Source organism: Musa acuminata, chromosome BXJ2-6 (assembly GCF_036884655.1).
Source record: "Musa acuminata AAA Group cultivar baxijiao chromosome BXJ2-6, Cavendish_Baxijiao_AAA, whole genome shotgun sequence".
Lineage (NCBI taxonomy): Eukaryota > Viridiplantae > Streptophyta > Magnoliopsida > Zingiberales > Musaceae > Musa > Musa acuminata.
The window spans coordinates 38958723-38975987 of NC_088343.1; the positions used below are offsets into that span (position 1 = coordinate 38958723).

At 37.9% G+C, this 17265-nt stretch overlaps 3 protein-coding genes across 6 annotated transcripts; 2 read left to right on the plus strand and 1 right to left on the minus strand.

Moving 5' to 3' along the window:
* The first annotated feature begins 935 nt into the window (after positions 1–935).
* LOC135613658 (uncharacterized) lies at positions 936–2311 on the plus strand. Of its 4 annotated transcripts, none has more exons than XM_065110696.1 (5): positions 936–1136; positions 1255–1455; positions 1541–1690; positions 1781–1858; positions 1998–2309. In XM_065110696.1, the coding sequence occupies exons 1-4, from the start codon at positions 1011–1013 to the stop codon at positions 1835–1837; spliced, it is 534 nt and encodes a 177-aa protein (XP_064966768.1). In that variant the 5' UTR covers positions 936–1010; the 3' UTR covers positions 1838–1858; positions 1998–2309. The 4 variants fall into 4 exon arrangements, with proteins under 4 accessions (XP_064966768.1, XP_064966767.1, XP_064966766.1 ...); XM_065110695.1 differs by having other exon boundaries at positions 2001–2307; XM_065110694.1 differs by having other exon boundaries at positions 1541–1858; positions 1998–2311.
* A 492-nt stretch (positions 2312–2803) lies between these two features.
* On the minus strand, positions 2804–11715 carry LOC135613660 (prolyl 4-hydroxylase 1-like). The gene is made up of 11 exons (XM_065110697.1): positions 11544–11715; positions 10970–11017; positions 10151–10203; positions 8939–9004; positions 6608–6682; positions 5558–5632; positions 3752–3822; positions 3605–3656; positions 3431–3520; positions 3136–3228; positions 2804–2959 (listed from the first exon to the last, which is right to left on the minus strand). Exons 1-11 carry the CDS (start codon positions 11608–11610, stop codon positions 2852–2854), a joined length of 798 nt encoding a protein of 265 aa, XP_064966769.1. The 5' UTR covers positions 11611–11715; the 3' UTR covers positions 2804–2851.
* Positions 11716–12499: 784 nt separating this feature from the next.
* Positions 12500–14866, plus strand: LOC135615518 (L-type lectin-domain containing receptor kinase IX.1-like). Its single transcript, XM_065114140.1, has one exon. The coding sequence runs from the start codon at positions 12638–12640 to the stop codon at positions 14654–14656; it is 2019 nt and encodes a 672-aa protein (XP_064970212.1). The 5' UTR covers positions 12500–12637; the 3' UTR covers positions 14657–14866.
* The last annotated feature ends 2399 nt before the right edge of the window (positions 14867–17265 follow it).

The window sequence follows — 17265 nt, forward strand, 5'->3', positions numbered from 1 at the left end:
CTGAAGACAGATAAAAATATTAACCACATTAATCTTTTTTTAATTATTAATCCAGGAAAAATTTCTCCAATAAAATGGTTTCAAAACTTAAAAGATTCAACAATTAAAAATTCAAGAAAGGTGATAAGCCACTTAAAATAAGCATGAATTTTCTTTTTTGGTTGTAATAGTCATCCATCTACAAACATACATGATTTTTAAAAAATAATATCTTTTTCTTCGACAATAGAAAATAATAAAGATAAATTTTGATATATATATATATATATATATATATTATAATAAAAACTGATGAAGATCACATTTGATACTGAGACATGCCTTATGTGGTCAGCCCTAACTGTATTGGAGGCGAAAACCATGAACACATGACATATGTTATGTTTGAAATGTAAATGACAAGTACATGATAAGCTACACTATAATAACGTATTTTAGGTGCTGAACCGATGTAGCCATTAGATATGTTATCGAGTGAAGTACGTGATGAGCTGCAGCGGCATGCACCCAATCAAGCAGCCTTGTCTAAGTTAGATTGCCCCCATTGACACTTCAAGTTCACATCATTCCCCCAATCAAAGTCCTCCACTGCCATCACTCCCCCCCACACCCTCTGTGGACCTACAGCAGTAGTAATGGTGGTAGCAGCAGTACCACCAGGTGTAAATGCACTTGCATGACTTGCATGCATGCACGCATTGCAGGTGCCACCAGTTTCCAATACAGCGTCTTCTCTTTTCCTCTCCACCACTCTCTCTCTCTCTCTCTCTTTCCTTCTCTTCTCCCAGAGACACTGACACTGACATAGACACTGACACAGTAGGCTAAATATGACCTTAGAGAGAGAGAGAGATAGATGGAGACGTGAAGGCTGTCCTTCTTAGAACCACGGGTTTTGAAGCGAAGGAGCGCTGAGGTTTCCCTTGGCCAAAACGTCAACACCACAACGGACTCGGGAACCCGAGCGTGGGGGGCAGTGGAGAGGAGGAGCACCTGATGCAGGCTTTGGGATGGGAGCCATTGAGCAAAGCAAACAGGCAGCGGTAGAGAGACATGGCAGAGGGAATGGGGTCTTTGGTGGCAACGAGTTGGCTTCCCGATGTGAGCCTAAGCCATGCCTCGTAAAGAAGCCAAAGGTGTGGTGTAGCTTCTCTGTTCCCGTGACCACGACCCTCCCCTACGACGAGTCTCTTCTTCTTCTTCTTCTTCTTCTTCTTCTTTATCTTAGTAGCTGTTGTATGATCTTGGTTGAAGGATACGATGAACAGGCGGCACATTCCAGCATTCGGGAAGTGGGACTACTCTGATGATCTACCCATCACGCAGTACTTCGAGTCTGCAGTGCAGGCTGGCTTAGTCCCAGGCCAATTCCTTGGAGAAGATTCTCATCTGTTCAAGGTGCCACCAGTAGCCCCAGAGAAACCAGCTCATCACCAACAACAGCAGCAGAGAAAGGTTCTTATGTCTGCTGAGACTCTTTTCACTCTGCTTTGTTGTAGGATCTCACATGATTCCACTGGCTTTGGTTTGCGAGGTGAAGAAAGGAGAGAAGCAGCATCGGAACGGGCAAGAGAGAAAGCAAGCAGGGGAGGAGTGTGACACCACCGCAAGGAGGCTGAGAGCTCCCAAGGCTGTGGACGAGGACTTGTACAAGATCCCACCCGAGCTCCTCTGCCGGAAGCCCAAGAGGGTATCATCATTCATTTGCTTCCCGTTCTCATGCCGAACCACTAACAGTAGCAGTAAACGTGAATTCTCCTCCACCGTTAATTGGGTGCAGAAGAAGTTGCTGAGGAGCTTGTGGTCAGGATGCCTGGGACTCAACTGCATTGCGTGAGAGAGCAGTAATGAAGAGTTGGTACACCCCCCACTTTTTTTCTTCTTCCTCTCTTCCTTCTTTAATCGATGAGGAGATGCGACTCCTCTGCTTCTTCTCTATCGTGTTCTTGTTCTTGTGCTGATGTATCATCATCAATCATTCAACTGCCTGCAAAAAGCAGGGCAAGTGGGAGCTGTAGTAGAGTCTGCAATCCTGTGGCGTGGTGCGGTCTTTGATGCTAGCGAGCGTTCGTCACTTTGGGAGCTGCGCACGGTGGAGGGACGTGTTTGACGATGGAGTAGTTCGAAACGTCTCCAAAAGGCTACGGTGCTGCTGCGTCGTGGAGTCCTTCTTCCCACGCTTTCTTTGCTTTCGAGTTATACCCTCTAAATGTTTGTGCCTACACCCATCCACTTTTTCGACGCAATCCACCGAATCATGTCTACATTATAAATTGTCTCTTAATTATTTATATTAATGAAATAGGTGATGTTTAAGGTGGCACAGTTCACTATGAGACTACGAAATTACATGTTCCGATCTTTATATTTTTTGGAAGTTATATAAAAATTCTTAAACATTTAGATATTTATAGTCAAAAAATAATTTTAATATCTAAATTAATTAAAATTAAACTCTTAATTTCTGTACATTTTTCGGATGAGACCTTTAGTTCTCAACATTTGGTAAATGGATATTAAATTAATATTTCGAATATTTATCCTCAAAGCATATTAACTAAAATATGTCGAGAGATGCGGTCAACTAAATAATATTCAACCCCAAATATGTATCCTCAAAGCCTTTACCGATACAGCATGCAGCATACAGTATCAAAAACGCTTTTTTACAGTATGAAATTTGAATTTTGAGAGACTGCACCATTGCATTTGTTGTTCTATTCGATTCCGAGTGTGAAGTATGTCGTACGTTGCTTCCTTTTCATCAAGCAGGTTGTGGGTAAGAACTAGTTAGTTGGACCACCGTACATGCTATTTATTTTAGTGAGAAAAACATAAATGTAAGGAAAAATCAACGTAAAGTACTTTCCCTCATCCATTTTGTGGCTGACCACTTCTCCCCACTTAGTACTGGACATCCTGCATGCAAACTGTGTGGATCAAGTCTTCCATTAAGCCCCTGAAATAATAATAACAAAACATTGATTAAGATCAGATGGTGGTCAGTGAATTTATTTTCCCCTCATTTTCCAGTGACTAAATACAAATGTAAAAGGCAATTTATGTAGAATGGCAAATTTGAACTTTCTATAGTAGGTTTGATAGCATTGGGAAACGGAGGGTGAGATCACAGACCAAGCTCCAGAAAAGAAGTGCATCCCCTTGGCTTGGCTTCACACAAAGCCCCCTAACCATCGTTCCTCCACAACTGCATTCACCAGCTGCGGCCTGATGTAGGGAAAGTAGTAGAAAGATTAGCAGACTGAGGCAAGAAGATATTAAAACATATAACTAAAGCTTCCAACATTCACTTCCTCAAACACCAGCATTTACTGTTTGATTTTTCACAAACAGCATGATCTTGCCTGATATTAAAAAAAAAGTCAATGATAACAAAACAACTAAATTTAAATTCACAAATTATACTAACCATTGGAAAGTAGGTCTCACCCCCTTCAACATCATCGTTTAAATACATTAGCATCGTCGCTACACGTTGGCCTCCTTTCTTTATGTGAGTCTGCATGCATTCGGGGACTGGTAATGCTCCTTTGATGCGCAGAAGAAAGAATCAAGATGTTGGTGAAAGAGAAAGAAATCTTACAATGTTAGTGAAGTAATCAGAATGTACACTGTAAAACTGACTTTGTTTATACCTGCACGAAAAGTAGTATCCCATAACTAGCAGGATCATCTTTCTCATATGTTTCTTTATGTTCTAAATGAAGTATAGACTTTTTTAATTTAGTACCTTAGTACTTGCATTTGCTCACCATTTTCTGCAGGAATTTGAGAAAACACAGCAATCCGGTTTTCGATAGCCTGTGTTGATAACAAGAGAAAAAAACTTATAAGAATGATATTGTAGGTTGAACTTATTCAACTGAAAAAGATGAGCAAGTCACCATATATACTTTCGAATCAAACACTTGAAACCTATCCCTTTTTTTGGTTCCATCTTAATGAGAAACAAATTGCAAATTTCCAGTTTAAATGAATGGTTCAAGCAACAAAATAAGCACTGTTAAAGCTTGTATAAATATTTGGCCCTTTTCTAACAACTTAGGCATTATTGATAACCTAATAAAAAATCTTTATCATGACATCAGAGCTCCTTCAGATTCTGGTGGTCTTCATTGTCGTACCTGCTTAGGTTTCTAGAGGATCCTTTGTGACCTTAATTTATCTCTTATTTGGTATTCTTTACTCTCTTTGTTCTTTATCATGGCAGAGTCAAACATCATCCCAAACTGCAACCAATATTCCAATTGATATCCATCTTATAAATACTTCCAATTCTTCTATTGATATCCTAATTACAACCAGCTTGCAAGCTCATTGGCAAAAAAGTTGCTTGAATAGTCACCAAACAACCAAGTTGTTCATCAAAATCAAAGAGGATGGGTTAATTGAGGATGATCTTATTTTGAGACTTGGGAAGCGATAGTTTTATGGTTATGCCTTGGCTGTTTCATTCTGTGCAACAGAAAAATCAACAAACCACTTCTCTTTCTTTCAATAGCTAGAGATTTGAGATGTTGTAACAAATGCACTAGTTTATGAATTAAAGAACTGGATTTACATTAACAAACAAGAGTCATTATCTGTGTCCAAGAATTACAGCCAGCATGCTGAAGGGGCTGTGGCTGGCTAGAATACTAGAGCTTCCCTATTTTATCAGCTGTTGGTGTTGCTACAGTTTCATGTTTGGGTAATGTAGGAAGGAGGCACTAAATTTTAAGACCATGGAAACAAAGAATCACATGTCAAGAAAACAGGAGACTGACACCCTATTCAAAGGATTATATAACCTCAGGTGGTTTTGTATTGCCATTTAATTTCTTGCATACCGGTGATTTAACAAACTGTATATATTGATTACATGCGGCGGGCTGGGGGTGTTGGTTTGCTGAAAGAAAAATCCAACACTTGAAGTTGCAAGAGCTCTAGTTTTCCAAATGGGGAGTACAAAAAAACTTATTAGGGGAAACTATCTCAATAGCCACTTATTTAATCAATATGCTACACCCTAAAATCCTTGATTTTTAGAAATTTTTTGGATCATTTGAATAATTCTACCATAAAAAAAGAAACATTGGAAAACTTCCTCTTGAAATGTTTGGTGTCTCTTTTAATCACATTCAAAGTCAACATCAAACAAAAAGATCCTAAAGCTCTTGAGTTTTCTTGACTACTCACTCATGTAAAAGGGATATAAATGCCATCATTAATCTTGTTGAGAGTCAGCTATGTTTCTCAAACACTTATCCTCAGGATGAGAACATATGTAAAGATCATGATCAGTAACTTATTCCTAGTTCCTAAATTAATAGAAGCTCCACCAGATCTTAAATCCTCGTCTATGTACTCTCCCATTAATAGTCCATAATGTTCAAAGATAATGATCAATAACTTATTCCTAGTTCCTAAATTAATAGAAGCTCCACCAGATCTTAAATCCTTGTCTATGTACTCTCCCGTTAATAGTCCATAATGTTCAATTAATAGTCATAAAAGTTGCTTAAAAAGTATAATTTATGTAAAATAAGGAACCAACCTGTATAATTGGCAAATTTTGCTCTTCTGAAGTTAGAAACATACCAGAACTTGTTCGAACCTTACTCTTTATACCCTGGAGAAAATAAAAATAGACAGAAAGGTAAGTGCAACAACTCTTCGGAACAGATACACAGCACACTATGATGGCTGACAGGTTTTGGCTAACCCAGTTATGAATACAAGTAAATGTATTAGACCTGTATCTTCTGTTGTAAAATCTTCTTTCCAAGTACTCTAGTTCCAGAAAAATTCTCATTCTCACCACCAAATTTGTTATGATGAAGATAGTGTCAAGAGATACACCCAAATTGTTTCTTTTGACTATGGGAATTCATGACTGGGTGTGAAGGGCACACTATAATATGTATTATAGACAGGTCAACAAGTTCAATAGTTTTCTAGAACTTCTGAAATTTTAAATGTACAAACACCTTCATGAGAAACTTAGCATTTAGTCTCAAAATTAGAAGTATAGTTGACATAAACACAATGATAGAAATCTTATGACATTTTATTGTTAAAAAAAGGAGTCATATGTTAATAAAGAACATTGTTCTTAATTAGGTCTCTTCATTGTTATTAATTATTGATATACAATTGACCAAAACCAGGAAAACAATTGGCCATAAGCATTGAGGTTTGCACAAACATTTACCAAAGAGAAAAATAGGAACAAAAGAGAACATTTCTCAGCATAGATGCTTGTGTGATTATGTTCAGAGCCATCATCCTCCAACTTTTACCACCAAGTTTCAAGGAATATATTCTTAGTAACATCACAAAGTTGCCTTTTTTTCAAAGGACAGGACAGGACACAGAAAAATTAGACCATATGAAATCCACCATTCATCCAAGTCAATCCAGCATGTAAACCAGCATTGTATCTGGAAAGTATGTCTATCATGCATTAATTAGTATCATGATACTAGAGATGAATTGCATATTAAACATGGTTCCACAATCTTACAAGAATATGACAGTACAAACACAAAGAACTAAGTAGGTCTTTAATATTGTTCTTAACAGAAATAGGACAGTAAAAACTTGCCTTCCCCGTTTTGTCATCTATCACCATGGAGACCGCTAGGCGAGGTCTACCAATTGCTTTAAGATAATCACATTCCTACATGTGTAACAAACATGAAGATCTTCATAGCAACTTCCATGCCAATTTGTAAACATATGCACCACATAGAACAAAAACATAAATGAAAGCATAAGTCTCTTGTTTCATATGGACAATGATCATAATAAATATGCAAACCAACCATCAAAACACCATGCATACCGAGCTTATGGAAATAAAATAAAATATACATGGAAAGATATAGATAGCATATAATATTGTGCAGAAGTTTGGCAAATGCTGCATAATTTACAGTCTTGAAGAGTTGACGATAATATAAGCAGAACTATTCTTTGAATAACTCAAAAAGACTCCATCTGAAATATCTAATATCAGGTCACTTTAAAAAAAGATGATACTGTCAAGGGACAAGAAAGGAATTATGACCACTAGATCTAATGAAAATGTCAAAACAATAACATAACAGCATATTAAGTACTGATAAAGAGAGCATCCTCTAATGAATTTGGCATTTCCATGGTGGACCCAGTGAAGATATAATTTAATAAGTAGAACTGAAATCACAGACAAACTCAGTTTCCATCAGCATATAATGATCATATTTGGTGTCAATCAATTATTTATGGAAGTACAAAGCCAACAATATTTCTTAGGCTGTTTTTAGCTGCAACAAAAGCCCATGGAAAATAGCTCTTTGAAAATTCTTCCCCATGATTCATGTTTAGAAAGAAAAATATGAAACTGAAAAATCAATCTAGGAAGACTAACTACAATCTTTGCCAGAGTTCTCTGAGAATGAAAAAGGAAATTTATCCAATTCTTCCTACCATCTAGTTTTTCCGGCTGTATTGATGTTTCAGAAGAAGTTGTCTATATATAATAAGCTTTCTAGATGGTTGACTGGCTTCATTTCTTCCAAGTTATATAAATCACTAGTGATATTTCCCTCCATATCATTCGAAACAGAAACATCAGAAGTACCAGAGAGGATGGAAAACTGGTAGAATATAGTTTAATGAGAAACAACACGTATTAGTGGACAAAACTTGCATCCCAAAGACTTCTTTGACAGTAATTTCACTATTGGTTGCTAACATGTAGAGGAGTTTGATGTTACATGAGGTGAAAAATCTGACAACTATAGTAAGATAGTACTACCAATATAAATTTATAAGAAACTGCAAAGAAGTATGAACATGAGGTAGTTCCAATATTCTCAAGATACAAATCATTTGTTCTTAGCCTATGTTTCAAGAGTTCATTTGACCAACATAGCTCATTTGAAAACCTAACATAAAAAATAAAAATACCTAACATGAAATGGTTCTTGAAAAAAATGTTGCTTATGAAGCAATTCTAAGTTGCTTTAGTACACTTTGTAGTATTCAAGGTACTAGACAAGCTACATCTAATTGCACTTAATTGTTATTATTAAACACTTACTATTTCTTATCTATAGTATTCTTTTATAATGATACTTTCTATGTATTTTTGTTTTTTAACATAGAGTGTATGTCAAACTCAAGTATGTTCTTCAGTCAAACCCCAATTCTAGATTTACATGCAACAATTGATAGTGGACTTGCTAATAAGAGTTATTCACCTACTAATCAATAGTTGAGACAGACTAAGTTGGACAGAAAGTATTTTGTTGCTAAAATACAAGTAATTGCACAAAACTCATCATAATTCTTGGACAAACATGACTTAGACCACAAGGTAATATCAAAGATTGACAAGTTGAGAACAAAACTAATTTATCAACATAAGAAATTTTTTATACACTAGTTTTTTACTTAAAAGATTAGGGGCCACCTGTTCATCTACTCAGAAATGTAACAAATATATCTAGAAAAGTCACGGTCAAAAAAAAAAAAAGAGAAATCAATAGAAGAAAGACAAAAGAATCTTGAAGCAATAGGAACAATGAAATAATCAAGCATAGTCCAAAATAATCATGCTAGATGTGACTAGAATTTGAATAATTCTCATTGACTTTCCTCCTTTATGATATCTGTCATCGTTGCTAATTAATCTGCTAGAAGACTAAACTTCTTCATGAAGAAAGATAGCATCAGTAGCTTCTCATAGTTATTAAGATAATCAACATACTAAAGTTGATTACAATAACACTCACTTGGTGCCTTCTACTCATGGTGTAAAACAACAGGAACAATGAAATAATCAGCAACTAGATGTTTATGTTTCTAATCAACAATAGTCTATGGAATTCTAGTGCCAAAAAGAAGCAATAATTTGAAGATCAAAATCATCAACAGGAAATAGTCACACCTGCATGCTTAAGAAATTATGAAAAAGAATAATTCGTGGTGACCAGCTGAGGATTTCAGGTCTTACCTATATAAATAAAAATAATACATTAGTTGAGAGGATAAAAACATAGTTCTGACATTTAAGAAGACAATTCTGTGCTCAAATTGAGATTTGATTGTGCCAAAGACATATTTTTGTCAACAAGAACATATCCTTTTGAGATCATCAACTAGAGGAAGTAAGAACATATAGCTAAAGCCAAATTTCATCTCACACAGTTATCAAATGTCCATATACTTATGCTTACTAGGCAACTTCTGAAGGCAGAGATTAGGAGACCAAGTTCTAACCAATTGTCATATTCATAGGCTTCATTAGAAAATAGTTTTAGCATATTTGTCAAATCTTAATCAGATCAAAAAGTCAATGATGACATTTTTCACTAGCAAAGGTGTCTCGTGGTTTTTCATATTGCATATTTGATGATTAGCTATGGCATAGTACCAAAAAAAAAAGATCAGAGCATGTTGACAGTTTGCACATGTTTTTGAGAAGGTATTTCCAATATTAAGATATGTATGTACCCTGATAATTCCAAGCTATAGATCAACTTTGACCGATAAGAACATAGGCACGCTCCAACCACATGCTTCAAAAAAATAAAAGAAGGAAATCTATGACCCAAATTAATCCTAAAATTCCTTGTTTAGTATTTTGAAAAAAGAAGCACTACAACATACTGAATTCTATTTCTTTCTCTCCTTTTTCATAACCATACTATTCTTGAACCAAAAAAAATTGATGATGATCAATCTAATTGACAAGTGTGCTACAATGGTTTAACAAGTGCTCAGGTGCTATTTAATGTTTTTACTATGCATATTTAATTTAATGCTAATCTCATGGGGGCTTCTTAAGTTTAATCAACTTAATGATTACAGGAAAAGATGTTAATGATAGTGGTGGTAACAACATCCTACCATGCATCAAAAAGAAAAAAAAAAACATCCTTCCCGCTTTAATAGATAAATGGCTCACAATGAATAGTTGAAAATTAGAATAACCAATTTAGAAACAAGAATATAAATACAATTATTCCATTTTGCAACTATTAGTGACTAAAATGTCATCAGATATGATATGATCAAAAAATTAATTTCAGAACATTAAAAAAGAAACAGTAGATATCATTAGCAAATTTTTCATTATGACAGTGAAGTCAAAACATACAGATCCATGATGAACCAGAATAGTTTCCTTGTCATTTTCCCAATGAGAAGTGCCTACGAGCAATAGTTTAAAAAATGCAGTTACCGCGTCTTGTATTATTGTGCAGACTAGTAGCAACCAACTTATTAGTATAATAACCATAAAAGTGACACCCATATTGACAAAGATATGAAGATATTACAACTAAGAACTGAAAATGGTTTGCAAAGATGAGAACAAATCAGGATGATAACAATTTTGTAATGGAACAACCTAATGATACAAAAAAAAAAAAAAAGCTGAAAGGGCTTCAAGAAACAAATTTTTACAGAAGTTTATTTTAATCAGACTTTCTTCGTTGCACCTCTACTTTAAAATTTAAATTAATCCATCATTTCTTGTTTTATAGCAATATGAGCTCTAACTTGATAATTAATCTTTTGATATGCTCCCAGCAAAGTTATTGTCAAGGCCACTAAAAAATAAGCCATCTTTATATTACCAAGAAAAGCACAAAATATCCAGCATTTCATGTGAATTCTGAACAGAGCTGTTCGGTCTGATATTTTATTAAATAATGATATTGGTGAAAAAAATTTATGTTAAGTAAAACTACAAGCTTTGAGTGTCAGTAACTTGATCATGGCAATATAACAAAACCGAAAGGCTCCTAGAACATTCGATAACAACTGCTAACATAACTCTTATCCATTAAATTTGGCAGCATAGAACAAACAAATTTGGCACTCACTAAGGTATTATATCTCTTTTTACTGTAGTAGCAGGTGGACATAAATTTAAGCATGAAAGAAATATATAGTTTTCCAACAAAAGCTGTACCAGATGATTCTTCCAATTGCCAGATAAATGCCAATTGAAACAAAGAACCTGCAAGAAATAACAACAATTAAATTATGCAACGTAAGAAGACTGAAAGCAACTGTCGCATTAGCTAGCATTCCAGAGGAACAAGGCTAATTAGACGGTTCAAGACAATTTTCTGTAAAACAATGAGCACAACTGTTATTCGATACATATACCACAACCTTATCATAAAAAAACTATATGTAGCCCCCATGCTAAATTTTCCGACATAATCATGACAATGTTCACGATTTCAGAAACGCACTTTTGCAGGCAACGCTGACATAGCAAAGCATCAGAGAAATGCTTTGCTAGAATTGATACATGCAAATGCTTAATAAGAACGTAGAAACGATCCTTTTGATGGCGAATCGGGGTCTAGGTCTATCACATCTCCAAGAAAGCCGCAGTACTGATCCGAGAAACAAAGATGACGATGTGTTGATCGATGTAATGTGCACATTCATGGAACTCATATGGATGCATCTCAGATTATCCGATTTAGACAAGAACTAGACCTAGAAGGGAGAAGGGGAGGAAGGAAACGTACCCACAATCATCCCGAACGTGACGAAGAAGACAAAAGCGAGGACATACTTGGACCGAGCCATCTTCATCCCAATCGATGATCACCAGGAGATCACTTCGAGCTCCCCTTCTCCCCCTCTCCTCCGCGCTCGGGTTGGGAGGGAGACGATGGGAGGTAAGAAGGCGGTGCGCCATTTAGTGTCCGGTAACGCTCACCCCTCCGCAGGCCGAAGACGTTTCGCAGCTCGACGTCCAACCAGTTATATACACTATCGAGCGGGTGTTATTGGTAACGGATCCGCTCGGATGCAGTCAGGACCGATCCGCATCCGAAAGATCAATAATCCCAAATCTACCTTATTCTCAGAATTCACATGTTGCATTTTTTATGACATAATTCCTTTATGGCATTTAAATCATATGCGGTTGCAATTTCTCTAACTCGAGTTTAATTGATTTGTCATTTAATATGAATTCAACTGACAAAAGTATAAACGGATTAATCCCATAATTGATTAATAAATTGATCAAGATAAATTTATTAACATAATCTAATAAATTCCGTAGATTATGTTGCTTTCTATTAGATTTTGAGTAATTATATCTTAATTATGATAATTTTAGATAAATTTATATTATTTTGATGGTATCAAAAATATTATAAATCTATTGATGAACATAATCTAGAAAGAAACAAAAAAAAGGCTTTTTCTACAAAATCCACAAAGGAAAACGATGATTAATCTGATCCGGTCAACACCCTGCAAATTTGATGCTCTCGTATTCCAATATCAGATATCCCATGGTGGCAATAGGTGAGTCTTGGCGGATCGATCTCTCCATCTTGACGTCAAGACGTAGAACAAGAGGGAGGGCCAACTTGCTTGCTGTCGATCCGTCGGTCTTGTCCTCCTCAAGTATTTTCTCTGCTCGTCGTGGGACAGGTGGTTGGCGAAAGACTCAAGAGAGTCTACGCAATCAATCAAATGGTTCTACACACGGCAGTGCGGTCAAGCGAGAAGAGCTTCGCGGAAGCAGTCGTCCGTTCATCGCTCAAATTCTAAAGCCAAAGCTGTAACTCATTACTCCGATCGCTCTTGCTCGGCGAGAAGAAAAATGATCCCTTGGTTGCCACTCCTGTCATCGGTCACCTCCATCTTCTTCTTCTTCTTCTACTTCTTTGCGCGGATCCCTTTCACAGCCTGCACCGGCTTCTCCTTCCCCTCGTTCGCGGCGACCGGTTTGATCTCTCTATCCGGCGGCTCAGCCATTTCCAACGGTTCCCTCCAGCTGAGCGATGGGCGAGTCGTACGCAACGCCGGCGGGGCTTACTACGCTCAGCCCATCCAGCTGTGGCGCCCTACGACCAACGAGACCACCGACTTCGCCACCTACTTCGAATTCGTGATCTCGTTCCCGGGTGGCTCTTCGAACTCGTCCTCCGGTGGCGGGTTTGCCTTCTTCTTGGCTCCGGGGGACTCGCTCGATTACCAGAATTCGACCGGGAGTCTGTTCAGTTTATCCAACGACACCACGACCAACAAGCGCTTGCTTGCGGTGGAATTCGATTCATTTCGAGACCAGAACTCGAGTTCCAATGGCACCGCCGGGAACAACGACACGCTGGCGGCGCAGGTCTCCTACAACGCGGCCTCCAAGGCTCTCCTCGTCAGTGTCAAGAATCTACACGTAAATAGCTCCAACTCCAGCTCGCTAGATCTCACTCAGAAGGTGGACATGAGGCAAGTCCTACCGGAGAAGGTGTTGGTAGGCTTCTCGGTCACCAACGGATCCAAAGTCGTGGTTCAGAAGATAACCAAGTGGAACTTTTCATCAACTCTTGAAGCCGAAGGCGAAGGAACTCTTGAAGCCGAAGGCGGAGGAGGAAGACGAGCCTTCAAGAAATGGATGTTGATTCCAATCGCAGCTTTGGTACTTGCAGCAGTAGTAGTAGCAACAGTCTCAGCTTGCTACGTCTGGGGAGGACAAGGATCTATACTGTTTGCGATTCTGACGGTGGTAGAGAGAATAGCAAGATTGGTTTCTCTTCCTTTGGTGTGGTGTGGATTCGTGAAGAGAAAGTGGGAGGGTGAACAGGATAAGAACAATGGTGAATCATTGATGGATGATGAGTTCAGTACGGGGACAGGGCCCCGGAGATTCTCGTACAAGGAGCTGGTCACTGCAACGAGCAACTTCTCGGAGAAACGAAAGCTCGGGGAAGGAGGGTTCGGAGGCGTCTACAAAGGCTTCCTGAATCGCTCGGGGAAGGAGGTCGCGGTGAAGAAGATCTCCAGCAAATCAAAACAGGGGAAGAAGGAGTACGCATCGGAGGTGAAGATCATCAGCCGGCTGAGACATCGAAACCTGGTGCAGTTGATCGGTTGGTGCCACGAGCGCGGCGAGTTCCTCCTCGTCTATGAGTTCCTCCCCAACGGAAGCCTCGACTACCACCTGTTCAACCGGAAGACCACCCTCCCGTGGGGGATCAGATACAACATCGCGCTCGGCCTGGCCTCGGCCCTGCTCTACCTCCACGAGGAGTGGGAGCAGTGCGTGGTGCACAGAGACGTCAAGTCCAGCAACGTGATGCTGGACTCCGGGTTCAACGCCAAGCTGGGGGACTTCGGCCTCGCGAGGCTGGTCGACCACCAGCTCGGCCAGCACGCGACTGGGCCGGCGGGGACGCTGGGCTACCTGGCGCCGGAGTGCTTCAACACGGGCAAGGCCAGCAAGGAGTCGGACGTGTACAGCTTCGGCATCGTGGCACTGGAGATCGCGACGGGGAGGAGAGCGGTGGAGCACAGCAAGGATGAGGACGAGGTGAGGTTGGTGGATTGGGTGTGGGAGATGAACGGGAGGGGCAGGCTGCTGCACACCGCCGACCGAAGCCTCGACAAGGACTACGACGCGAAGCAGATCGAGCGGCTGATGCTGGTGGGGTTGTGGTGCGCTCACCCGGATCATACGCAGAGGCCGTCCATGAGGGAGGTGATCCAGGCCTTCACCTTCGAGGGAGCGATACCGGATCTTCCCAGGACGATGCCTGTTCCCGTCTTTGCCGTGCCACCGGTGCAAGGATCGAACTCCAGCATGCCGACAGTCACGTTCGGAAGCCTCACCACCGGTCGGTAGCTGTCGGAGTCATGCAACGACGCCCGGTCTCGCCTTTGTTTTGCATGAAGCTCCTGCATCCATACATAGGTCGCTCTACGAAGTAAGCTGTCAAAAGTTGTTCTCATGGTAGTCTTCTCTATTTTTTATTTTCTGGAGTCGTCCAAAGGACTCGATGCGTTAAGAGTCCATCAACAAGTTTGCTTAAGCTTCGGCTGCTTTCTTGACTAAGGTAAACGTGCGGGGATGGGATGGGTTTGGTGTGTGGAGAGCTGTATGCAACGAAAGCCATAGTTGACTAGGGAAGTCAATCCCTTTACGTGGTCAAACTCATTCGCCATTAAAACCATGTGAGCTGTTCTGACCAGGTCAACTTCGCAAGCGCCGTGGCCTGTGGGTCCCACCATGGAGCCGTAGGTGACGCGCCAACAATAATTGGAGACAAAGGGTTAGATTAAAGTAACATCAATAGAGACGTGACGAGACTCTTAAACTAATAGTAGGAATATTATTATTATTATTATTATTATCGTCGTCGTCGTCGTCGGATATGGTCAGCTTTTTCTCAACTTTAATTGCATGTAGAGTAATTATTCAAGGAACTTAACATCAGAAACGTGACGACTCTCTTAAACTAATAATAAAAATAATAATAATAATAATAATAATATTATTATTATTATTATTATTAACGTCATTGTCGTCATCGTCGGTTATTGTCGATTTTTTCCCAACTTTAATTGTGAAATTAGTCGTCTTTAATATTTTATTTTTATATTTATAAATATTTATATTATTTTTTTATAATTATGAAAATAAAATATTAAATCTATATATATGATTAAAATAATAATTTTATATAATTAAAAATTCAGAAAGAGATAGATTTTGTTAAAATAACGAAGTTAAATATTTATTTTAGTAAATATAAGGATCTCAATATAACTTTTAAAATATAAGAGTCCCAAAACTTATTTATTATAATGAGTAATCTCCCCCCCCCCCCACATATTATTAAAGTCAAACGTACTTGTGCTTCAAATTTGAATACTTCATATCTATTTCTCTAAACATTCAAATTTTGTATATAACCCACTAAATATTTGAATCTTTCATATATATATATATATAATCTAAATTTATCATCCAATTTTGGGATTGTGCAATAGTTTCAATCCATGTGTTGTACAGGATGAGGAGTGGGTGCACATGAAATGACAGACTTTGCCAAAGTTCTACCTCATATGCTTCTTATGTCATAATAGTCAAACATGACAGTCTCATATCAGTTAGTACAAAATGAGATCATGCTATCCTTTTGCACACTCCATACTATTGATTATAATATAGATTACAGAATTGATAAATTTAAATATATACTCCAATAAATTACCTATTAACAATCCTTATTCTTTTATTATCTACTAAAACATGTTGAATGACAATAATTGATCAATATTAGAAGAGAGGGAAAATTGAAGTTGGTGATTTTCAATCACAACATCTTGAAAGTTAGGTATAAAAAAAATATTTGGCATGCGATATATATCATATCCATTATTAACTTGAATATCAAGGAAGTTTTATCAATTGAATAGAGAGTAGTTGGTGGTATGTGATTGATTATGGATAGAAGTTCAAGTCAACTCAATATCTTAAAAATATCATTTTCATCATATGAGTAGTTGCACATTATGCATAAAAATATTTGAGTTAATTTAGATGCAAAAAAATAAAGGAAAATGAAAGAAAATTGCTAAAATGATCTATTTAAAGGTTGCTGAAGCTGAAGAACAAACTTTACCACTACTGTACACATTGTAATAACAAGTGTGAGGCCATTATTCAGACAGATGAAACAAATGTTTTGTGTATAGATGTATAGCAACAGCAGAAATTGATCATGAATCATATGGAAAGCTTTTACAGAGTGATAAAGTTGGGCCAACATAAGCATATAAAGAGTGATAAAGTTATCTAAACTCATGCACAGAATAATTAGCTATTTGCTTGATTTAACTAGATAGAGGTAAAAGGAATTTTATCTTATAGACAGGAAATTTTGCAAAAGAAAATAGAAATAATTAAGGCTGTAGGGAAAACAAGTTATTATTGGATTTGTCATACTAACCTATTATTTTTTTGGAAGCATGGAGTGCATGCAAAAACCTTATATGTCATTAATTAGAGCTTCACCTTTGGCATGTTGACTCCCATACATGATCAGCTCATGTGCATAGTAGGACATCTGAATCTTTCATATTCTTCCAAAATGTTCTCTAATTCTGATCTTGACACACAAAAATAAAGACAAGAGGCAAAAAGACCAAGTAATGCTATTTGTAGATTGCATATGTGGAGTCACTTGCTTGTTTGTAGGTACAAGACAAAGGCTTTAAAAGCAGAATTGAAGGCAGCTTTAACCATGAATGAAGTCAGAACTCCTTTCTCTGTGCAATGAAAGTTCTTTCTTTTTATCTAAACTGCATGATTCTGAAAGTTTTTGAAATTAGTGAAAGGGAAACTTCACAACAGTCATATATTTCAGATGGAATTATTTTGATCACATTCAAGTTTTGACTAATTGTGTGAATTTTTCTCATGCTTTTCTGTGTCAATTATTGACCTTT

Excerpts from the sequence above, each read along its gene's own strand:
- LOC135613658 (XM_065110694.1), top strand. The coding sequence starts at position 1,011 with ATGGGAGCCATTGAGCAAAGCAAACAGGCAGCGGTAGAGAGACATGGC. Across the intron at positions 1,137-1,254 it reads GCCTCGTAAAGAAGCCAAAG|GATACGATGAACAGGCGGCA; the intron begins GTGTGGTGTAGC and ends TCTTGGTTGAAG. Across the intron at positions 1,456-1,540 it reads AACAACAGCAGCAGAGAAAG|AAAGGAGAGAAGCAGCATCG; the intron begins GTTCTTATGTCT and ends TGCGAGGTGAAG.
- LOC135613660 (XM_065110697.1), bottom strand. The coding sequence starts at position 11,610 with ATGAAGATGGCTCGGTCCAAGTATGTCCTCGCTTTTGTCTTCTTCGTC. Across the intron at positions 6,683-8,938 it reads ATAATTTCTTAAGCATGCAG|GAATGTGATTATCTTAAAGC; the intron begins GTGTGACTATTT and ends TTACACATGTAG. Across the intron at positions 2,960-3,135 it reads CACTTCTTTTCTGGAGCTTG|GGGCTTAATGGAAGACTTGA; the intron begins GTCTGTGATCTC and ends TTATTATTTCAG.
- LOC135615518 (XM_065114140.1), top strand. The coding sequence starts at position 12,638 with ATGATCCCTTGGTTGCCACTCCTGTCATCGGTCACCTCCATCTTCTTC.